General features: G+C 41.2%; 1 protein-coding gene across 5 annotated transcripts in view; it reads right to left on the bottom strand.

The window, feature by feature from the left end:
• Positions 1 to 25,252, bottom strand: part of SLC24A2 (solute carrier family 24 member 2) — a 533,689-nt gene that overhangs the window by 54,128 nt on the left and 454,309 nt on the right. For all 5 annotated transcript variants that reach the window (XM_054521034.2, XM_054521033.2, XM_054521032.2 and 2 more), the window contains 2 exons: positions 21,705 to 21,803; positions 18,156 to 18,274 (listed from right to left, as the gene is read on the bottom strand). In XM_054521034.2, coding sequence (XP_054377009.1) covers positions 18,156 to 18,274; positions 21,705 to 21,803 — 218 coding nt within the window. The remainder of the gene's footprint in view (positions 1 to 18,155; positions 18,275 to 21,704; positions 21,804 to 25,252) is intronic.

The raw sequence follows: 25,252 nt of genomic DNA, 5'->3' as shown, positions 1-25,252 counted from the left end.
ACTAAAAAATCTTAGAAATACTATGAGTCATGTAATCGATAAGATTCTTTCTTTGCTTTGTTCACTGGGGAGTTCAGAGCCAAATTTGTAACCTGTACCCAACAATGACAGTGCTGGATCTGTGCTCACCATGTTGCAGTCTTACTACTGTCCTCTCTCATTTTGGGCTGTATTTTCTCAAAACCATTCATTTTATCCTTTTTCATCAGATGTATTTTTGTAAGTAGCCTCAAATATTGTGAAAAAAGGTGAGGCAGGCCTAAATAATGAAAGTAACATTCTTCAGTGGTGTAATAGAAATTTTAGTGTAACTTTATCAGGTTGAAAAGACTTGAGAGCCAGGCTTGGTGGCTCACACCTGTAATCCCAGCACTTTGGGAGGCCAAGGTGGGTGGATCACTTGAGGTCAGGAGTTTGAGACCAGCTTGGCCAACATGGTGAAACCCCGTCTCTACTAAAAATACAAAAATTAGCTAGGTGTGATGACAGATGCCTGTAATCCCAGCTACTCAGGAGGCTGAGGCAGGAGAATCACTTGAACCCGGGAGGCAGAGGTTGCAGTGAACTGAGATCTTGCCACTGCACTCTAGCCTGGCAACAGAGGCTCCATCTTGGGGGGGAAAAAAAAGACTCGAGAGAGAATATAAATGTTATTCTAAGTGACAACTGGTAACAAATGGATAACTGCCTTCTAGGACTCTTATCAATACTGGAGGTTGAAATCTGGAGGTTTGGCCGTCAGAACTCTTACACAGCACAGAAGAGGAGTTTCACGGGTCAGTCAGCATCTACCAGAAGGGTAAAATCAGCTTGCCTTTATTTTTATCTGGTAAATGGGAGGTACAGCAGTAGCTGGTCCTGATGCTCATAGCATCATGATAATCCATTTAGCTTCTTTGCATGAACATCTTACACTTTTTCCACTTGAATTTGGTATAGAGGTTTGCCCCCAAATAAACATCAGGTCTTTGGTGGAGAGGCCTAAGTTGGATTCACCAGTTCAGAGGTTGCCTCAGAAGCCAGAAAAATATTTCTTGGAGGCAACCCAGTTTCTTATTTTTTGTCTGTGAAGGGCACTGGGCAAGATTCCAGAGTGAAGGTGAGCCCACTTTAACACAATCTCTCCTATCAGAGAATTAAAGTGAAAACCCAGGAGGCATCTGAAAATAGGCCTAATTCAAGTTCAGTTTTATTGACTGGTAATAACATCTCATCACCAGTTCACAAGGAGCAATCTCAGAGGATCACCCAGGTTTGCCTAAATCCCAGTTGAGGCTTGATTCAGGCTGGGAGTGACGTTCTTACATCTCTCTCCTGGCTCACTTCCACACTTAGGAGTGCCACCTCTTATCATTGGGAAGCCCTTTCAGTGTGGCATGATGCTGGGTCAAAATAGAATGTCAGCACTTATGTATTTTACATAAAACATTTTACATAAAAACATAATTCATTGACTTTAAAAACACTAGTGCCTCTCACTGCCTTCTAGGCCCCACCAGAACTAAAACACTATGTTATTGCAAGGCAGAGCTTATTTGTCTCCTGGGATGTTTTAATGTGGGTTACCTTCCTGTACAAGAACTTGTTACTCAATTAATCACATGGATAATAATAGATCACAACAGACAAGCTGCAATCGTAGATGTCTGCAGTCATTTAGGAGCTTTAGGCCCCAAGAGAAGGAGCTCCAGAATTTCAGAGTAGAAAAGGTCCTGTCCTTGAGACCAGCCCCCTCATTTGATGGGTAGGGAACTTGAGATGGAGTGACCTGCTGAACAAAAGTAACAGTGCCAGGCCAACCCTGAGTAACCGCTAAGTCCCAGCTTAAGGATCTTCCCCTATTCCACACTCCGCGCTTACCTCGGTTCTAAAAATAGATACGAATGGGCTTTACATCCAGTTATACCAGGCTTCTCAGCTTTGTTTTGTAATAAATTTAACCTATTAAAATAAAAGCTAGGTATAGCAAACATGAAGTGTAGGAGTTCAGTCAGGGTGGTGGGAAAAACTGTAAGAGGAAATTATAGGAAAGAGAAGCAAACCTTCTTGGAAGGCCTGGGGGTGTTTTGCAAAGCTTCAGGGAAGAATGAGTTGAAGGCCGTGGTTCTTATCCTGGGGTAGAGGGTGAGAAGTAGGTACAAAATAATACAAGGGAGTTTATCTGAATAGCTTGTTTACTCATGTCTCTAGAAACCTGACCTTTAATCATCCATGTGTAACTACCCTGTAGTGGTGTTGACTCAAAGCCTTTGTCATTAAATCTGTGCTGAATAAATGCTGGCAGGGCCAGCTAGTCAAGGCATGCAGCTGCCACAACTCTGAGTGGCCCGGCCCCCTAGCTGCTCTTTCACTGAATATTGGTGTCTGAGTATGTTATTCATCCATCGTGCAGCCTGGGTCTGGGGGTCAGACCCTGGCAATGAAGCATTTAATTGACTTTTTTTTTTTATATTTTCTTGAGCCTAAAACTAATTTCTAATGGTCTGAATGGCTCACATTTTTTTCTTTTTTGAGACAGGGTCTCACTCTGTCACCTAGACTAGAGTGCTAGAGTGCAGTGGCATGATCTCAGCTCACTGTAGCCTCCATCTCCCTGGGCTCAAGCAATCCTCCCACTTTAGCCTCCCAAGCAGCTGAGACTACAGGTATGCACCACCATGGCTAATTTTTATTTTTTGTAGAGACAAGATCTCACTTAGTTGCCCAGGCTGACTCAAGTGATCCTCCTGCCTTGGCCTCCCAAAGTGCTGGGATTATGGGTGTGAGCTACTGTTCCCAGCCTCACATTTCTTTAAAAAACTGATAAGAAACATCTGAATGTTGTATTCTTTTCCTTTTCTCAGAGTCATATAACATCCATGGCAGCATTGAGAGTGAAATGAAGGGCAGACCTGGGGGTGTGTGGAGAGTAGGGGCCACTGAGATGCCCTCTTCTCTCCTTTAGTTCACTGAGTAACATCTCCAAGTTCCTAGGTGCAAATTTAAAAATGAAGTGCAGGTGCTAAGTCATCAATGAACATCAGGACCTCAAATATAAGTTAGGAAGAAAGACTTGTCTTTTAGCATCTCTACCCAAGAAAAAAGTATAGAGATTTAGCTCAGTTTGATGTAGGAGGAGGTGGCAACCAAGTGCACTGTGGCCAAAATGAGGGCTTGTGATTTTATGTGCACTTCATTGCTGATGTCACCCCTGATTCCCATAACTGTGGATAATCTTGCTCTGGCTACTTCTAAAATGGATATCTGGGGGACACTGTAGAAGATGGATTAAGCCCTTTATAACAATAAACTTTCCTGGGGCTAAGTATAGCAAGAACTGAAATAGGAGATAGGTTATTTTCAGACTCCAACATTCAGTGTTCAAAGCCCAACAGAGCCCCATGAGAAGAATATGCACAACAAAAACAGCATCATCTTTAAACAAGGAACTATCTGCTTCTCTACCTACCTCCCTCCTCTTTTGTTATTGAAGCATTGAAAATACTCTCTGACAAAGGTGGCATGTTTTATTTTTCCAATTAGGTTTCCTTGGAAACTGGTAAAAAGGTGTGTGCCTATATAGTGAGTGTGTGGGAGGCTCCTAGGAGAAGACATCTTGAGAGTGTCTTACCTAATTGCAGGGATGGTTGGAGAAGGGATTGAGAGACAAAGACCCACTTTTCATATGGTTTTCTACTAAATAGGAAGTCAAGCCCAAGGCTGTCTTAAACATAAATTCCATTCTTTTATAACATTGTTTTTATAAAATTAACTAGGATAATCCAGGAAGAGCACTTAGAAGAGTGTTTGGCACATAGTGAACACTCAAACATTCAAACAAATATTAGTTATTTAAAGTAAATATTTAGAAAAATAATTTCTTCAAAGACATGTAGGAGAAAAAAAGCTTGACTAGGTGAATTATAACATTTCCAGCAATACGATTCTATAATTATTTGATTTGAAGTTGGAAAATGCAAAAATTTTGTACCTCTGTCTGTCCACTTATCCAATATTTATCAAGCATTCATTGACTTTAGTGATATCAATAATTTCTTATTCTCTCAGGCAATATGAATAAACAGAAAGCCTTTGTAAATAAGATGAAAGGGAAAATTTCACAGCCCTAAGGAGAAAATACGATTTTATTCCAGTAGGCAAGCTTTAAGTAGACTTTCTATCAGAAACAAAGCTTCTAAGCAGGTGGCAAGACTCATAATATTGTGACATCTTAATTCTGTGTTTTGTGCAGAGCTGAAAACAATGATAGAGTTGGAACTCTTGAAGGTAAAATTACCAAAAATGCATAGTCACACTTTGAAACAGGGAAACGCTCTGAAATAAACAATTGTTTGCCAAATGAAAGGTGCCTCCCCAGAAACATTCCATAGAACACTCTCCATTTTGTAAGCTTAAATCACACTACGCATTTCACAAAGGAAATACCTATAAACTCCCACCCAAAACAGTGGCTGGCTCAGAAATAGTAAGTTATTCTCACCTCCATTGTTTCCTAAACATATTGCCTAATTAGTGGGGTCAACATACTAATGACCTTCATTATGTCAATGGACTACAAAAATAGAACATTATACTTGAAATTGAAATATGGAAGACTGACCCATAAAATTATTCACTACTGGGTTGTGGATCATTTTGGTCTCACCGACCCAAACACCTGACCTCAAAATCTCTAAGTGACACATGGAAAATGAACTTTTGGGACCCTGAAACTGTAGTTTAGGACTCGCCAAACAAGGTGTGCTGTGAGTCACTTGCAAAGCAAACCCTGAGTTCTGGGATGGCTTTCCTAAGGGCTCTAAGGCTGAGGATAAAGCATCATTTGCTTTTCTTCTTTGAAAAGGGTTGAAAACAGGGAGAGTCTGGAAGAAGAAAAACTGTTACACCACATGATAGAAAACCAGAGAGCTGTATTCAGAAAAGTTCAGTTACTCAACTCTGATGTCAGTCCCTACTGACTGTTACAGACTGAAAGTTTATGAGCTCTCCCCGCTACCCCCAATTCATATGCCCAAACTCGACTCTACACTCCTCTGTATTCAGAGATGAGGCCTCTAATGAAGTGATTAAGGTTAAATGAGGTAATAAGGGTAGGGCCCTGATGTCCAATAGGATCATAAGAAGAGATACCAGAAGGCTTGTGCTGTCTGTCTCTATGTCCCCCTCTTTCCCCCGAGGTGCACATACACCAAGGGGAAGCCACGTGAAGCCATAATGAGACGGCAGCCATCTGCAAACCAAAAAGGAAGCCCTTACCAGAGACTGAATCTGCCAGAACCGTGATCTTGGACTTCCAACCCCTAGATCTGCGGGAAAATAAACTGTTGTTTAAGCCACCAATTCTCTGGTATTTTATTCTGGCAGCCCCAGTAGACTAATACAATGCCCATAAGGATGTTTATCTTTTTCAAAGATCTCATTTTTGAATAGATCTTTTTGGCTTTGAAATAAATCATTGTGTTCACTTAGTTTATTTTTAAATTGTCCCTTTTTTCCACTCATTCTTTATTGAGCCATGGAAAGATCTCTTTATCTTTGTTCTTTTAATTTCTCAATGTCTTTGCATTTGTGTGTGTGTGTATTTTTTTTTTTTTGAGACAGAGTCTTACTCTGTCACCCAGGTGGGAGTGCAGTGGCACGATCTTGGCTCACTGCAACCTCCGCCTCCCAGGTTCGAGCGATTCTGTTTCCTCAGCCTCCCAAGTAGCTGGGATTACAGGTGCCAGCCACCATACCTGGCTAATTTTTTTTTGTATTTTTAGTAGAGGTGGGTTTTCACCATGTTGGCCAGGCTGGTCTTGAACTCCTGACATCAAGTAATCCGCCCACCTTGGCTTCCCAAAGTGCTGGGATTACAGGCGTGAGCCACCACACCTGGCCTGTATTTGTATTTTTTAACCGACTAATTCTCTTTACTCTGTTCTTATCCTCTACTTTCCTATCACTTATCTCTTATCCATAAGATAAGTGAAAAAGATGTAAGTTTACATGTTTCTTTTTGGAAGGCAATGCCATCTGAAACATTTGTCTTGCCTTCTGTGTGAACATCCTAAACCAACAGAGCTAACAGTTAAGTGGAAAACAGACTTTTTTTTTTTTTTTTTTTTTGAGATGGAGTCTTGCTCTGTCACCCAGGCTGCAATGCAGTGGTGCGATCTCGGCTCACTGCAACCTCCGCCTCCTGGGTTCAAGGGATTCTCCTGCCTCAGCCTCCCGAGTAGCTGGGACTACAGGTGCGTGCCACCACACCTGGCTAATTTTTTGTATTTTTAGTAGAGATGGGATTTCACCGTGTTAGCCAGGATGGTCTTGACCTCCTGACCTCGTGATCCACCTGCCTCGACCTCCCAAAGTGCTGGGATTACAGGCATGAGCCACTGCTCCTGGACGAAAACAGACTTCTTAAAAATGATAAATCTTTGCTTGCCTGGTGGTAGAAAATAATTTACTCCCTTTATAATACCATCATATAAACGGTTTGTTTTATATATAGATGGAAAAAATCAAGAATTTGGCACCCTAAACACAACATGAGAAGGTTTCCCTCAGTAATGGCCTCCTGAAAACAACTTAATCTTCTTGGACAAGACTCTGAACTGAAATCAATGTTTCAAAATATTTTGCTGTGAGTGATGAAGCTGTCTGGACCTAACTTCCGAGAGGCCAAGAAACCATTCTGTAATCCTGCAAAATGGCTTCTGAAGAGTCTGGTGAAATGCAACCGTTTTCCCTCACTTCGCATTTTGCTCCAACGATTCTGAGGTGCAACTTATGGATGAGATGGATTTCTTTCTGTATTGCTATAGTAAATTGTTTTTTATTGTTTTCATGGGCTTTGTAAATCTTGCCGATAAAATCCATAAGAGATTTGCTAACATAAAAGCTAACTGGAGAAACATAAAAAATAATTCAAAAATCATTTCATCTTCTTGTCAACTGGATTAAAATTACTCATAGAAACAGTAACACTAATGATAGTATTTCTTTCCAGAGTGGTAATGGAGTTTTTTTCCTTTTTATTAATAGCCCTTAATGTATCTTATGGGAACAATTAATAGACATTCTTCAAACTCCTTCAGAAAGCACAATGACAAGTGGCATTTTTAATAGCGAGATTCTCAGCGAATATATAATTCTTTGTCAATATTCAAATTAAGGCAGAAACTCTAGAGTCTAATCTGTATCTATTTCATCTTTTAAATGTGTTGAAAGGCCTCTGAGTGCATCTTAAGCAGTTGGTAAATATTTTTCACGTCATCACATACAGGAACTGGACCCCAGTTTTTCCTAAAAAATATGTACGTACAGAGTAACAGAAAAAAAATCCCCTTCAGAAAATGGAACCCATGTGCCAAGGCATGGTCAGTAAAAAATCCCTAATTTTTGCTTGTTTTATAATTTGTCTTGGGTTTTCTCTGACACTAGTGGATTTCTTTTTTAAGGCAGTCATAGTTCTAACACTGTTCGGGCCTTGAAAAATCCAATCTGGGCTGGGTTATGGTGGCTCACACTTGTAGTCCCAGCACTTTTGGAGCTCTGGGTAGAAGGATCGCTTGAGGCCAGGAGTTTGAGACCAGCCTGGGAAACACAGCAAGAACTATTTCTACAAAAGATGTTAAAAAATTAACTGGGCATGGTGGTGTGCACCTGTAGTCCTAGGTACTTGTGAAGCTGAGGTGGGACGATCACTCAAGCCCAGAAGTTGGAGGCTGCAGTGAGCCATGACTGCGCCACTGTACTCCAGCCTGGTGATGGTGCAAGACCCCAACTCTAAAAAAAAAATAAAAAAACAACAGTCTGATGAAGAGTCTTTTGATATTCTTATTTCTTTCACTATTCAGCTTTGGCATCTCTCCCCCAGCACTGCTCTTGTGTTGTAGTGGTGTCAGACACAAATACACACACCCCGCTTTTCACCAATGCCTTTACTTCTTGAATGGCAGAACCTCTTATTATACTTCATTGATGTTCCAGGAGATTGAAAAACCAGGGAAATGCAATTCTTGCCTATTTTTAAACTTTGAAAATGGTGGACCTGACTGTTACCCCTTAATTATTTAGAAAGGCGACTTTCTCTTTGGAGGTTCCCAAACCCTGTATTAAACCTCACTACTGCTAAGAAATTAAATGCTTGCTTACTAAGGATAATATTTTAGGAAGAAAGACATATGAATTCAGGTACCATATGCTTGGATAATCTTAGAAATCCCTATCAGAGCTAACATTTTTTGACCAACATTTATTACGAAATCTTCCAAAGAGGGTCTAAAATCATAGCTGCAACTTTAAACAACAATGATGATGACAATCTGTAACAAAACTTCTGATTTTTATAATGACCTTCGTGCCTCCCTCCCTCCCTCCCTTCCTTCCTTTTCCAACAATCTGTAACAAAACTGTTGGTTTCTATAATGACCCTTCCCTCCTTCCTTCCTTCATTCCTTCCTACCTTCCTCCTTCCTTCCTTCCTCCCTCCCTCCCTTCCTTCTGTAACAAAACTGTTGGTTTCTATAATGACCCTTCCCTCCTTCCTTCCTTCATTCCTTCTTACCTTCCTTCTTCTTCCTTCTTCCCTCCCTCCCTCCCTCCCTCCCTTCCTTCCTTTTCCAACAATCTGTAACAAAACTGTTGGTTTCTATAATGACCCTTCCCTCCTTCCTTCCTTCATTCCTTCTTACCTTCCTTCTTCTTCCTTCCTTCCTCCCTCCCTCCCTCCCTTCCTTCCTTTCGATGGGGTCTCCTTTGTCGCTTAGGCTGGAGCACACTAGGGTGATCACGGCTCACTGCAGCCTCTGCCTCCTGGACTCAAGTGATCCTCCCACCTCAGACTCTGAAGTAGCTAGAACCACAGGTGCATGCCACCATGCCCTGCTAATTTTTTGTATTTTTGGTAGAGGGTTTTGTGATGTTGCCCAGGCTAGTCTCAAACCCCTGAGCTCAAGTGATCCATCTGCCTAAACCTCCCAAAACTGGGACTGATTACAGGCGTGAGCCACCATGCCTGGCCATGACATGTTTTTAAAAAATCAACCTCAGAGATCTAAATTTAATAAATAGTAGGAAGATATTTTTGAGATTTCTCTTTTTTAAAAAGAGAAATTAAAAAACCACAGTCACTTCCATCATGTTTCCCCTACTCATTCTTCACTTAGTGACATTAAACTAAAACATTTTTATCAGCACCATGAGGCTTTATAAAAGCAGATCTTAAAAACTCCATTGAGTTTAGGTAAAGATAACAGTATGGAGAAATAAGTCAGACCTGAATTCCCAAGAAGAGAAAGAAGAGCTTAATATGGCAAGGTAATATTTGAATTGTAAAGTAAGAATAAAAGCACTTGCATTTTACACATTCTCTATCTCCAATCATCTGTTATCTACCTATCTCTGTATCTATCTGTCTGTCAATCAATCACATTCCTAGGAATGTGACTTTCTTACATAAATCTGTTTGCCGACAGGTGCATCTGGGAAGCTCTTAGCCAAAGCAGGGACAATTCTGATTTCCCTAAGGACAGACGGAAATCTTAGAAGTGAAATGAAATAAAAACTGCAACACATAAAAACCCATCTCATGCTACATGAAAATGTAGGACACAGTTTTTAAAAGTTGAATTTTTAGATTTTAGAATCTAAGGAACTTGCAAGTCTCTCCCCCATCTACCCTCATTGTGAGCGTATTTAAAGGGTTGTGATGTGTCACAGCAGCAGGGATTATGATGCAGCATGCAGGCAGTTTTGCAATGTATGTGGGCCAAGTGCAAATCACCCATCTAGATTGTCAAAATTGAAATGTAAGAAAATGCTGGGTTCTGGGTGGGAGAGCATATAGCCTTGAATTCTCTTTCAAACCTTGCTGAATTCTCAACATCACTGGAAGCATTCCCTTTGAAAGCTGGCACAAGACAGGGATGCTTTCTCTCACCACTCCTATTCAACACAGTGTTGGAAGTTCCGGCCAGGGCAATCAGGCAGGAGAAGGAAATAAAGGGTATTCAATTAGGAAAAGAGGAAGTCAAGTTGTCCCTGTTTGCAGATGACATGATTGTATATTTAGAAAACCCCGTTGTCTCAGCCCAAAATCTCCTTAAGCTGAAAAGCAACTTCAGCAAAGTCTCAGGATACAAAATCAATGTGCAAAAATCACAAGCATTCTTATAATACACCAATAACAGACAAACAGCCAAATCATGAGTGAACTCCCATTCACAATTGCTTCAAAGACAATAAAATACCTAGGAATCCAACTTACAAGAGATGTGAAGGACCTCTTCAAGGAGAACTACAAACTACTGCTCAATGAAATAAAAGAGGATACAAACAAATGGAAGAACATTCCATGCTCATGGATAGGAAGAATCAATATTGTGAAAATGGCCATACTGCCCAAGGTAATTTATAGATTCAATGCCATCCCCATCAAGCTACCAATAATTTTCTTCACAGAATTGGAAGAAACTAGTTTAAAGTTCATATGGAACCAAAAAAGAGCCCACATTGCCAAGATAATCCTAAGCCAAAAGAACAAAGCTGGAGGCATCACGCTACCTGACTTCAAACTATACTACAAGGCTACAGTAACCAAAACAGCATGGTACTGGTACCAAAACAGAGATATAGAACAATGGAACAGAACAGAGCTCTCAGAAATAATACCACACATCTACAACCATCTGATCTTTGACAAACCTGACAAAAACAAGCAATGGGGAAAGTATTCCCTATTTAATAAATGGTGCTGGGAAAACTGGCTAGCCATATGTAGAAAGCTGAAACTGGATCCCTTCCTTACATCTTATACAAAAATCAATTCAAGATGGATTAAAGACTTAAATGTTAGACCTAAAACCGTAAAAACCCTAGAAGAAAACCTAGGCAATACCATTCAGGACATAGGCATGGGCAAGGACTTCATGTGTAAAACACCAAAAGCAATGGCAACAAAAGCCAAAATTGACAAATGGGATCTAATTAAACTAAGGAGCTTCTGCACAGCAAAAGAAACTACCATCAGAGTGAACAGGCAACCTACAGAATGGGAGAAAATTTTTGCAATCTACTCATCTGACAAAGGGCTAATATCCAGAATCTACAAAGAACTCAAACAAATTTACAAGAAAAAAAAAACCCATCAAAAAGTGGGCGAAGGATATGAACAGACACTTCTCAAAAGAAGACATTTATGCAGCCAAAAGACACATGAAAAAATGCTCATCATCACTGGCCATCAGAGAAATGCAAATCAAAACCACAATGAGATACCATCTCACACCAGTTAGAATGGCGATCATTAAAAAGTCAGGAAACAACAGATGCTGGAGAGGATGTGGAGAAATAGGAACACTTTTATACTGTTGGTGGGACTGTGAACTAGTTCAACCATTGTGGAAGACAATGTGGCGATTCCTCAAGGATCTAGAACTAGAAGTACCATTTGACCCAGCCATCCCATTACTGGGTATATACCCAAAGGATTATAAATCATGCTGCTATATAGGCACATGCATGTATGCTTATTGTGGCACTATTCACAATAGCAAAGACTTGGAACCAACCCAAATGTCCATCAATGATAGACTGGATTAAGAAAATGTGGCACATATACACCATGGAATACTGCAGCCATAAAAAAGGATGAGTTCATGTCCTTTGTAGGGACATGAATGAAGTTGGAAACCATCATTCTCAGCAAACTATCGCAAGAACAAAAAACCAAACACCGCATGTTCTCACTCATAGGTGGAAATTGAACAATGAGAACACTTGGACACAGGAAGGGGAATATCACACACCAGGGCCTGTTGTGGGGTGGGGGAGGGGAGAGGGAAAGCATTAGGAGATATATCTAATGTAAATGACGAGTTAATGGGTGCAGCACACCAACATGGCACATGTATACATATGTAACAAACCTGAACATTGTGCACATGTACCCTAGAACTTAAAGTATAATAAAAAATATATATAAAAGAACTTAAAGTATAATAAAAAAAAACCTAGAAAAGAATCTGGAAAAAAAAATCTGCTTTTTGGAAACAAAAACCAAATCACTTTGCCATCATACTAAAAAACGAGCAGTAAAAGTAAGGAATATGGGCCGGGCGTGGTGGCTCACGCCTGTAATCCCAGCACTTTGGGAGGCCGAGGTGGGTGGATCACGAGGTCAGGAGATCAAGACCATCCTGGCTAACACAGTGAAACCCTGTCTCTCCTAAAAATATAAAAAATCAGCCGGGTGTGGTGGCAGGTGCCTGTAGTCCCAGCTACTTGGGAGGCTGAGGCAGGAGAATGGTGTGAACCCGGGAGGCAGAGCTTGCAGTGAGCCAAGATCGTGCCACTGCACTCCAGCCTGAGGGACAGAGCAAGACTCCATCTCAAAAAAAAAAAGTAAGGAATATGTTCTTATAAAAATAATTTTATCTTTAACACAGCAACTACAAACGTCATAATGTGATTAATTTATATACCATAAACCATACTAAGTAAATGCTAGTAAATTCTTAACCAAAAAAAAAAAAAAATTTGAGAAGGTTGATAAATTCTCAGTGGCATCCCAGATCAGATTTCTCAGTGTTGGAATCAACAACATTGGATCAGCAGTTATTGGGAAAAGCTAATGATCACTCACCATTTAAAAAGTCATTATTGCTTGGTTCCACAGAATATACAAATGAAGCGAAAACTTCATTCTTCTGTGAGAGAGTATTTTAAAAATGCTCTCTATTGCCACGGTAAAGACTGTATGGCAGAAACCTCTCGGAGATGAGGTGACAATGTGAAATTAGTTCACTTGTAAATAGGGTTTTTAAAACAGCAGGTTAATTACACAAGGCAGGCTAAACTCTCAGGAGAATAACAGTGTGGTGTATGGGGCTCATAATTTCTGTTAATAAAGTCAGGACGCACACCTCACTCTTCAGGGAACTTGCTAAAAATACAACTCAAAAGGAAATAAAACTAACAAAATGAAAAGCCATTGAATCATGTCCATGAAACTGTGCTTCAGGTGACCTGATCATCCCGCGTTCATATTTTCCTACTGACTCTGGAGGCCCAGCCCTAATTCACCCTATCACCCAGACTTTCCAGCCTGGAAACCTCAGCATCATCTGCAGCTTCCTTTTCTTGTTCACTTTCTATGACCAAGTCAATACCAAATCTTCCCAATTCTGGCTCAGAAAGGGCTCTCAAGTCCAGCCTTGCCATTCATACTGCAGCTCATACATGGTCTACCAATAGATGCCTTGCCATCTGGGCTATTCAATAGCCATTAAAAATGTTACTAAGTACTGCTAATAATAGCATACACCTATGCAGTGCTTATAATGTGCCAAGAACGGTTCTAAGAGCATTTATCCTCACAACAGTGCTATGAGATAGACACCATTATTATTCCTGTTTCACAGAGAGGGAAAATGGATGACAGATTAAGTCACTTTTCCAGGGTCACACAGCTGGTAAGCAGCAGAGCTAGGATTTGAATTCAGGTGGTCCATCCTCAGAGTCTGTGTTATAGTGACCAAAGCACACTGCTCCTGTATTCATTTAACCCATTATTATTTTTAGTGTTGTTGCATTTTTTTTGGAAAAGATAATGCAATTGCCTGGTTCAACATTCAAAAGTTATAGAAGGGTGCATATTAAAAAGCTCCCTTTCCATCCCAGTTTCCTACCGCCCCGGCCCCTGTTCTGGAATTAAATAGCATGACTAGTTATTTGACAGCATTCCAAGCAAATGCTTATATGCTATTTCCCTTCCCCCCTTTTTTTCAGTGTACAAATATACTGGATACAATTTGGCATGTTGCCTTTTTCACTAAACAACATGTATTGGAGGTCATTCCATAGCAGTACATGAAGAGCTTCTCATTCCTTTTTTTTTGTTTCTTTCTGTTTTTTAAGACAGATGGTTGAAACTAAAGATGGGCAAACTTTTTCTGTAAAGGGCCAGATAGTAAATATTTTAGGCTTTGAGGTCCATATGGTCTCTGTCACATATGCTGCTATTGCTTCCTGTTTAAAAAAAGCTTTAGAAATGTAAAACCCATTCTCGTCTCATGGGTCGTACAGAAACAGGCTGCAGGCCAGATTTAGCCCGTGGACCACAGTGTGCCAATCCTGGAACCAACAGGTTCTTACCTCACCTCCCTTTGTCTAGTATTTTTCTATTCTGATCCCTCTTGACCATTCTAAGAGAATTGTCTTTATAAAACAAATCTCATGCTGCCACTGCTCCCTCCAAATCTTCTGCAGCTTCCCACTTCCAAGAGGGTGAAGTCCAGACTGGTTGGCAGTGCGCACAATGTCCTTCATGATCCACATACTTCTCCTCCCCTCCACGTGTATCACACCAGCACGTGTCATCATCAGCTCTTTCCCTCAATGCCTGCAACAACCTCTTTGCCCCACTATTGCCATAAACCTTCCTTCCCCCAAATCCAACCTCTAAGACACCGTGGCGCCAGGGATCTTTTACAAGTGCAAATCACATCTGCTAACTTCCAATGGCTTCTTGCTGCCCCAGACAGAAGTCAGCTACCCTATCATGATCTACAAGACCTACCAGCTCTGCTCGGCCCTCCTCTCTGACTTCATCGCTACCATGCTTCCTCCTTCCGCTCCTCTCTCTCCAGCCATACTGATTTTTCTGTTTCTGAAACAAGCTAAGTTTATTTCTGCCTTTGTGGGTGCTGTTCCTTTGGCTGGCTCCTTCTTGAACTTTAGTCTCAGTTCAAATGCCATTTCCTTGGAGGCCTTCCCTCATCTGCCAACTCACAGGAGCCTCTCCACTTTCCTTCCATCCTATCACACTGCTTTGATTTGTTCATGGCCTTTGTGGCCATGTATAATCACGTTGGGTTGTGTTTACATTCTCTGCTTTGCTAGAACACGTGGGCATCTCCAGTGCCCAGTACGTTGTCTGACACATATTAGGTAAACAATCAAAATTTTCTGATTAGATAAACAATGGAAGAAATTTGAGCCAACTTACCTTTTCTAGTGGATATCTCCTTACTCCTCACCTTGTATTTTAGGCTCCAGTTCTATCATCTTTCTCTCCAATCACTAAACATGACTTTCCCTTTTAAGGTTTTACACCTTTGCACATGTTGTCATTTTGGTTCTTTCTTTCTTCTTTGAGGGACGAACTCCTACTCACCCATCAACACCCAGCTTGAATGTTGCCTCTTCTATGGAGTTTTTACATCTCCTCTATTTAGGACCAACTTCTTCCTCTGTCAGGCTCTCAGAGCACTTTGTATAGACCTCTAAGATCATACCAGGTCATAATTATTTACCTAACACAAACGTTCACTGATTATTTATACCCTGAATACTCCCCAAATATTATATACATAAAACCTTCTCACTTTACGTACAATGAGCTCCTTCAAGGAAAGGACACCTCGAATGGTGTTTTAATGATAAATATGAATACATAATATCAATATCTAGCATCTAACTCTGTAATAAGGGCTTTATGTACATTATTTCATTTAACCCTTATGATAGCTGCAATGAAGCAAGTACTGTTGCTATCTGCACTTCACAGATGAGGCAACTAAATTAAAGCTCAGGGAAGCTAGGTAACTTGACCCTGGTGGATCTAGAATTCACTACCAGGCTGTCCTACAGTGGGCCATGGTGACCTGCAGGCTGAGGTCACCTGATTGCTCTTGAGGTCCAGGTCATCTGATTGCAAGTGAAGACCTGATTGCTCTTGAACTCTGAGCCTAGCAGGGTGGTGCACAAATCTGTCCTGTTCCCCTTTGTGGAGACCTAGGGGCACAGCTCTGCTCAGAGAGGGGTCATCTGGGATTCTTTTGCTCCCCTGCAGCAAGGTCCTCTCTTGCAGGGGCACAGATGTCCCTCTGTCAGCCAGATGGAGAGGCATGGGGATGAGGCTGCCCTCTGCACACCTGTGACTGTGCCATCCCCAAGGGCAGCCAGATGTCCTTGGGGCCTGCCTCCTGCTGCCACATGCTGCTTATCCATGTGGACATAAGCTGCTCTGCCAGCTCACTCTTGAGCTAATGCAAAGGGACCACAGGGCTCTGGGCAGAAAGGTAAGGAGCATAGAAGGCAGAGGAGACAAGGGCAGAAGGAGTGGCAGGATCCTTATTCTTTCTGTTAAATGAAGAAACTTTCCTTAGGAAAGAAATTCGTAATTTCTATCAGAGAATAAGGGTAACAGGCAACAATTAGCATTTTTTTTTCTTAAGAAGTGGCTGCTAGGTTATATTGTCTGCAATCTGGTTTCTATTTGCAGGCACTGTATCACTTTTCAGCTCATTGGGGGAAATTCTGTCTAGAGAGTGCTTTCAACCTTTAGGGTAGTGCTACTCCAAGTATGGTCCTTGGACCAGCAGCGTCAGCATCACTGGGGAGCTCATTAGAACCGCAGACTCTAGGCCTCATGGCAGACCTGACAAATTCAGAATCTGAATTTTAATATGACCTCCCCAGAGAATTTGTAAGTACATTAAAGTTTGAGAAACACTGAGCTAGGTAAAATGCAAGTTTTAAAATGCCTAATTAACATGCAAGTTTGGGGCTCCAGGTCTTAGAAATTCTGATTCGCCTGATCAGGATGAGATCCAGAAATCTAACAAGCACCAAAGGTGGTTCTGCCTACATTTTGAGCAACTGTTTTCTAGAGAGTGGTGGAAATGGTACAGTTGGACGGTCCTGAGATGAAATCTCAGCTCTACCATCTACAAACTAGGTAACCCCAATTAACTACTTCATCTCACTGAGCTTCAATTTCCTCAACTATAAAATGGAGCTATTATCCGGGCGCAGTGGCTCACGCCTATAATCCCAGCACTTTGGGAGGCCAAGGCGAGTGGATCACCTGAGGTCAGAAGTTCAAGACCAGCCTGGTCAACATGGTGAAACCCCATCTCTACTAAAAATGCAAAAAAATTTAGCCGTGTGTGGTGGTGCGAGCTACTCAGGAGGCTGAGGCAGGAGAATTGCTTGAACCCAGGAGGCGGAGGTTGCAGTGAGCTGAGATTGAGTCACTGCACTCCAGGCTCGGTGACAGAGTGAGAGTCTGTCTCAAAAAAAAAAAAAAAAAAAAAAATGGAGCTACTGATGCCTACACCTTCAGCTGTGAGGTTAAAGGTGATAACATATGTTGATATGGTTTGGCTCTGTGTCCCCACCCAAATCTCATCTCAAATTATAATCCCCATGTGTTGGGGGGAGGAGCCTGGTGGGAGGTGATTGAATCTGGGGGGCAGATTTCCCCTGTGCTATTCTCGTGATATTGAGTGGGTTCTCATGAAATCTGGTTGCTTGAAAGTGTATGGCACATCTCCATTCCCCTCTTTTTCTCTCCTGCTCTGCCATGGTAAGACATGCTTGCTTCCCCTTCACCTTCTGCCATGATTATAAGTTTCCTGAGGCCTCTCAGTCATGCTTCCTGTTGAGCCTGTGGAACTATAAGTCAATTAAACCTCTTTTCTTCATAAGTTCTCTACAGCAGTGTCAAAATGGACTAATACATATGTAAAATGCCTAGTACTGAAGCTGTGGCAAATAGTAGGTGTTTGATAAATGTTAGGTTTTACAACTACTAGACTGAACAGTTCAGGTGGTTGTGCCATTGAATAATAGCTTGGGCCAGAGGGTGTTAATTTCAACCACAGGGACAGAGACAGCCAAAGGGGGCTCACTGAGTCTGATGGCTGTGGTTTCTCTATTACTTAACACTGACCTTAAAGACACAGAGAAAGGATCAGACTGCAGCAGGTATCGAGCTTTATCATACATTAAAAATCACCTTGGATGCTAATTAAAAATGCTAATTCCTATATGCTGCTTCCCAGTGATCCTGTTTCATCACACCTGGTATATGGCCCAGGGATCTGCATTTTCATCCCCAGGAGATGCTGATGCATGAGTCCTTTGACCTCACCTGGAGAAACAGTGGCTTAGAGAATATTCACATTCATTCAATAAATGTAGAGGCTGCTGCATGTGGGACCCTGGGGTGGCACTGGGAAATACACACAAGGATGAATAAGGCCCTACCTGATTCCTGCCCAGCTGAGAGCTGGGGCTTCCAAGGAGAATATAGGGTCTGTGCTGCCATGCTAGGATATCAATTAAGAACAACAGCCCAGAAGAGCAATGGAGAAAAGCCATACCTGGGCTTCTGCACCTTCAATGTTGTGGGAGAGATTTCCATTTTGTACAGGTTCTGAAGCATCACTGGATGGTGTCATTTCAACATCTGTGCTGGTGCTGTTTGGAAGCTCAATTTTTTCTGTGATATAATTTAAACACATACACACACACACACACACAAACACAGAGAGAGAGAGAGAAAGCAAATGGAATCAATGGGGGTAAAGAGCAATATTGAAAAGAGCTTCCTAAAATGTTGGGCTAAAGCAGAGGATAGTGGTGTCCCGGGGCGATAAGGCCCAGGGCTGATATTGAGCCAAGCGGGAAAGGATTTTTACCGTTCTTCCCCATGTCTTTCATTATACGGCCTGCCCCCTTAATAGCGCCCTGGCTTCCCGCTCTGGCGTGACACTTTACCTTGGGTGCCCTATCAGCTCCCATGGTATGCCTTTCTTGAGCCTAGGCAAATTTACCAACTAGCTATTCAGGAAACATGAACATAGACATTTTAAAACCAAAACCACACGCAATCTACATACTATTGTTTACACCCTGGACTGTACCCTTCAGATATTTTCTTACAGTAATATCTTTTCTTTGATACTGTACTCTGGAAAGGATATTAGCTACGGCTTCAGGGTCCTAGACTTTACCCTGCTTTGATCAGGCTGCTATCTTAGGCTAGTTCCCTTCTTCCTCTGGGACTTGGGAACCTTATCTGTGAAATAAGAGGGTTTGACAAGTTGACCTCCAAGGGACATTATGTTCAGCTGTAATTCAGGCTCTGTGAGTGGAAACTCTTCCAGTGCCTAGGTGGCTATGGGCAGGGCAGCCTGGTGAATACAACTTAGCACACTCCACACCTGAGCATCCTATTGCAGGCAAGGCAAGGGGGAGCTGGACAAGTAATAGAGGCCCAAGGCTGTGTTATTCCTGAATCAGAGAGAACATTTAGCTATAGTAAAGCCAGAGGGTCAGCAAGTGCAGATTTGACACTTGAGAAGTGACTCTAGGGTAATGGTTAAGCACTGGGAGTCTGTAACACTGGGAATCAGACAGGCCTGGCTTCATATTCTGGATCTACAGCTTGTGCTGTTTCACCCTTTGCAAGTGACTCAACCTCTCTGAAATTCAGTGTCTTCATCTGTAAAACTGGGGTAATGGTAACAATACTACTACTACTATTACTGTTGCTACTGCTACCACTAACAACAACAATATGATCAAAGAGTATTTCCGTAAAGATTAAATAAGAAAATGCATGTAAAACACTTAGCATAGTGCCTTGTATAGAGTAACCAAGAAGCATAAACTATTTGGATCCTTACTATAGTGCCTGCCTTTCACTAGAAGAATTTTTTTTTGTCATGACAAAGAGGAGTACCTCCAGGTGATCAATGTTCCAGCACCACTGAGGTCTGCTGGACTTCATTGCGAGGGAAATTAAAAGGTTCCTATTGAAAGCACACACTCTGGCTGTTTTGGGTCAAATCATGGATTTGGGGATGGAATGAGGCTATAGTATGCTGTCAGGGTTGCTGGGGGTATCAGAATGCTCATCAGTATCAGATCCGAGCAGTATCAGCTGCTCATCAAACATGAGAATATGCTTTTTCTTTTTCTAGCAACTTCAGAGGGACTAGACATTTCCATCACTGGTGCTTAAGAAAATAATTTGAGAGTTACATAAAAATTGTGGAGTTTGAAGCAGCCAAATTTTGGAAATCATAGGGAAATATTTATGTTTATTTATGTATTTAGTTGTGGAATATAGACACATGAATAGATTTAAATATGGAAAACCACAGAAACTCAAATTTACTTTATCTTTCCAAGTTTTTAGTAGTGACAGCGATATGTATGTGATGTTGTGCTGCATGTGGCATGCCAGTTTATCTTAGTATGCTTGATTCAGTTATTTAAATAAAAAATCATTAAGAACCTTGGGTGAATAAAACTCTGTTTGGAGAAGTCTATTGGCTGATGTGATAAAACCTTAGGCTTAGCCTGCAATGGTCAAATTGACCCTAGCAACACAAAATACTGGGTAAAAGGGGAGTTAACATGTCCAAGAACAGAGATGAGCAGATGAGCAGAGACTGCCTGCTAGGCATAATATCTAACCTGTGTGTGCACATCTTAGCTCATAAAGTGCTTTTACACAGCAGGCTGAAGGTTCATAATAAAAGAAAATATGAAAATATATCTTGGACTTACTTTGAAAAGCATTAGCTAGTTACAGAGTCATTCAGAGACTCAATAACATTTTCTAGTTACAAAGTCATTGAGAGCCCCAATAACATTAGAAGAATCCTTGGCATTAAGTGTCCTACCTCCTTAAAAAAGATTAAATCCAAGTCTAAGGTTGGCCAGTCATTAGGAGGAGGACTGGGACTGAGCCCAGGAATCTAAGTCTTTTACTCCAAGCTACCTCATTCTATAAAAGACAAGTCAACAAGTGAAGCAGAAAAAATAGCTTGTGTAGTTAAATCTAAACATCACAAACAAAACTCAACCTATGCGGTAGACTTTCATGGTGTGGCTTTACATTTTTATAGTACAAAAGCAAAATATGCTTATTCTGAAAAACTTCATAGAAGCATAAAGAAGCAGAAAAAATACATATAACTCATAATCCCAGCTTTAGGAAGTAACTATTGTTAACATTTTAGCTGACTTCTTTCCAGTTTTTCTTTTCATATCTAATTGCATCTTAACTGTTTCTCAGCCAAAAATTTTCCCTGAGGTAGAAGTTGGGATAACAGGAAAGGCAGAAACTCTTCTATGGAGTGTCAGTATTTTGGGAGCAATGCTGTTGAATTTTGTCTGCAGATAATTTTAGTTACTTGGGTAATAGCTTCGTTTATAGCATAGATCCAGATCAGGTTAAATTTAGTTTGAATTTAGAATAAGAGAGCTATATTATAGTTACAGACAGGAGAGAAGGAACATCATGTTCCAATTTAAAATAAGATGCCTGAATGTCACAATCTGGTCATACAGGAGCTCTGCAAAAGTCAGTGAAAAGAGACCTGGGGGCTGTTATTGCTGAATTCTTAAAAAACGAGAGGCAGCATCATCTCAAAAGGACTCTGTCACTCAGTTCAGGAGTGACCAAGTGTGTGCCATAAGCAATGTCACAGGTATAAAAATCTGGTTACCAGTCAAGACTTACAGAAAGGGGACTCTCACCTTTGATTAAACATTAAATGACATTGCGTATGTATGCGTGTATGCGTGTGCGTGTATCCTGTTTATGTGGAATCCCTGAAATACAGTGATTTTCTATTCTTGAATGGAGATGACTAGTTAAGAGTTGGTTTTACTTCAGGTTCCTCAGAGAATAAATTTCCTCTTCTTGGACTTCTAGAGTTACTGGTGACATACTGTGTCCATGCATACCCTGTACACACTAGGGCAAGAGGGACTCATTTCCTGTTGCGCAGGGAAGGGCTGTGCTGCAGCGGTGTGTGTCTGCACTGAGTCAGGGGTGCCCACACTGGTCCTGGCTCCCTGCTCCCCTCGCTTCCCCCACGAAAGGTATGGGGTGGATGTTTCCCTGCGCTCACCCACGTGGTTGGCAGCCCCATTCTGCCGCTCGTTCTCATCCACATGACATTTCTTCTTGGCGATCTTGTGGAGAATTGAAGCCTTTTCTCTGAACCTCCCTGAAGCAAAAGAAAGTGGCAGGAAGGAGACACAATGAGAAAGAAGATAGTCTCAGGGCCAAGCAGGCATGTGGCCTCCTCAGTCACGCTGCACTAATAGCATGACCACTCCATTCTGTCCAACCCCAATGCACCAGGACCTTCCTGAAGGGTACTTTCTTGCCTTTGTAGATTTTTCAGCCCAATTCTCTATTTGAGAATCTCTTCCCTCCCTTCCAAGGTGCTCACAAAGTTAACAAAAGCACCAAGCAACACTAAAGCTTCCCTACTGCTGAGATCCAAAACAGGTCTAGAGAAACAGAGCTGCTCTGGAGGCATGGCCATTTCTCTGAAATTAAATGCTCATTCCAGACCAGATTTTGACAATGGGCTGGGAAGGAAAGCCAAGCCCAGGGGTCCTTTGATTTGACTTCAGTTTTCAAACATTTACACGTTGAGTATCCCTAACTGAAAAAACCAAAATCTGAAATCTGAAACACTTCTGGTCCCAAGCGTTTCAGATAGGGGATACTCAACCTGTCTTATAATTAACATTGCTGTTTCTAAACGAGTCAGGAACATGCATCACAGCTTTCCAAATTAGCTGAGTCAGCTGCAATTAAGGCATCAAGAAGGCAACTGATTCCATTTGTGGATTTAGGGCAAGGAAGGATCAACTGAGTGCAGCAAGTAATGTTGGTGATGAGATGCTTTGGGAATTGTGCTGGACATGCATATTTATAGCAGCACAATTCACAGTTGCAAAGTGGTGGAACTAACCCAAATGGCCATCAATCAACGAGTGGATAAAGAAACTGTTATACATATATATATTATATTATATATATGTATAAACTGTTATACATATATATTATACATATATAATATATAACATATATAATATATATGTTATATATATATTATATATGTATAAACTGTTATACATATATATATTATATTATATTATATATATTATATATATATAAATATTCCAACATATATATATGATGGAATACTATGCAGCCATAAAAAGGAATGAATTAACAGCATTTGCAGTGACCTGAATGAGATTGGAGACTATTATTCTAAGTGATGTAACTCAGGAATGGAGAATCAAACATCATATGTTCTCACTGATACGTGGGAGCTAAGCTATGGGGATGAAAAGGCATAAGAATAATACAATAGACTTTGGGGACTTAGGGGGAAGAGTGGGAGGGGGACGAGGGATAAAGGACTACAAATATGGTGCAGTGTACATATGGTTGATGGGTACACCAAAATCTCACAAATCACCACTAAAGAACTTACTCATGTAACCAAATACAACCTGTACCCCAATAACTTATGGAAACATAAAAAAAGTTACTAGAAAAATGCCATTCTCAAAGTAATCATTTTAAACAGCTGTACCACAAGTGTGATGTTTCATTTCTTCTTTATTATTGACATAATAAGTAAATGCATGCAATAAGCCAAAAAAAAAAAAAAAAAAAAAAGCAAGCAAAAGTGCAGAGATCAGGGAAACAGCACATTCCTCTTTTTTTAATCCTTTATTTTCTTCCTTGGGAACAATCAAGGTATAAAAAAATTCTCATTTTAAACTGATTATTGCCTAGATTCAGATATAATGAGTATCTCAAAACACCACAACCCCTATAGTTTTCCCACTATGTATTTTTTTGCCAGCTGTGTTCCCTAGCAGCATATTAACAGGGGATCTCATTCTACTTTTTTATTTAGAACCAAACCAAACAAACACGTTTCTCCTGGAGAGCTTCTTTTCCTAGGATAAAGCATGGCAGATTGGCACCCACTGCCCACCTCCATGGTTTGGAAACATGGCGTGTGGTCATATGATGACTTGTGTGACTGGCTGGGAGTGACAGCACCTGTAAACTAGAGTCAGATCAATGGACTCCAATGGTGAAAATGACACAAGTTGTGACGCTTTCTGCTCATGGCTCCATTGGTCACAAGCCTGGTCTCTTTGCCACAACAAAGGCAATCTCTAGGCCATAAGTACCTTAGTCTAGGCAATAAATATGCACCACTGAGTACACTCTCAAAAGAAGTAGGAAAGAAAATACTTCATGGAGAAAAGGAGGTTGGTGTGTGGCTTGGGCTTCCTAAGGAGTGAGAAAGAAGGATGAGTTGACAGGCACGACTCCATCCATGAGGAATGTTGAAGGTCAGCATTAGATTCGCCACCTTGGAAGGTAGCTTGAATTTGGTTGCTTCTATTTAATTTCCAAGGGAAACTCTGGGAAGAAAAAGGGAAAGGAAAGAAATCCTGGAGACTAGGAAAAGGAGGTGGTAAAGAAGAACAAGAAAAGAAAGAAAAAAGAGAGAAAAAGAAATGCAAGGATGGAGGAGGCAGGCAGGGGCTATGATTGCCTGAAGGTTGTCCAGGCTGTGTGGATGCAAGATACTTTCCTGGCTGCCAAACCTAGTCTTATTTGAGGACTAGATAAACAGATAATAAGAGTGAGCTTGAGTACTCTGCAGTCCTCAGCCTAAAGAGGAGTTACTTTTTGCAGAAGACAACTCCAAAAAGTCCCAAATCACCTGGTTTTCCACCCAGAAGAGGAAAAAAGGAGGTTCTGAAACTTTATTGGAGATGATGCTTCTTCTAATAAAACCATCCCATCGTGGTCTCAGGGTCATTGTTTGAACTCAGAACATCCTGCCACTCTAAGAAATATAGATGATCAATATTTGCTATTTTAAAATTATCTGTAAGATAATAATAAAGCAGGAAAGCATTCAGAAGCGGCAACAAATAGGTCTGTGGAAATAAAACCTAAAATAACCCAACTCAAATAATGTCCTAAAGTCATGAATCATGACACAGAAAATATTGGATAGAAACAAGCTAATGACATATCACTTGTGGTTATAAGAATCTTTTCAGAGTTTAGGTGTGTGCCAGAGAGAAATGATAATAAAAGGGACCCAAAAGCCTGGAAGGGGAGCCATGCCCTCTGCCAGGAAGCATCTTTCAGAATAGTGTTGGCCACTGGCACTCATGGGCTGGTTTTCCCCAAATCTCCAAGGAAAATCTAGGAGAACAGGGTAGGAGATAACCCTAGAATTGGAATTTTATAGGTTCTCAAATATCTTACAGGCCAGTGAGACTGCGTGTTACTCTTTTCCCACTGCAGCAGCACCTCAGGTTTTCTGTGCTATTGAACAGTAAGAGGGATTAGCCTTATTTGTGTCCTCTTGCTGCCTTAGGGGCAGCAAGCCAAAGCAGCAAGCCTGGTTGGGAGCTGTCTTCTCCACAGACCTCTTCAACTTCTTCAATTCAACCTCCCTCCTAGATGATTCTTTGTCACAACTAATCTGACCTGGCAGCCATTCCACATCCTAAGTGCTGACAATGGCTGCTCCATAGGCTAGAAGGATTTTCCCTTAGTTTCTAGAAAGGCAGCAGTTGAGGGCCCACCTTCAGAATGTGGCACACATGT

This window comes from Pongo abelii, chromosome 13 (assembly GCF_028885655.2).
Source record: "Pongo abelii isolate AG06213 chromosome 13, NHGRI_mPonAbe1-v2.0_pri, whole genome shotgun sequence".
Classification (NCBI taxonomy): Eukaryota; Metazoa; Chordata; class Mammalia; order Primates; family Hominidae; genus Pongo; species Pongo abelii.
This window is presented reverse-complemented; position numbering and strand designations above follow the sequence as displayed.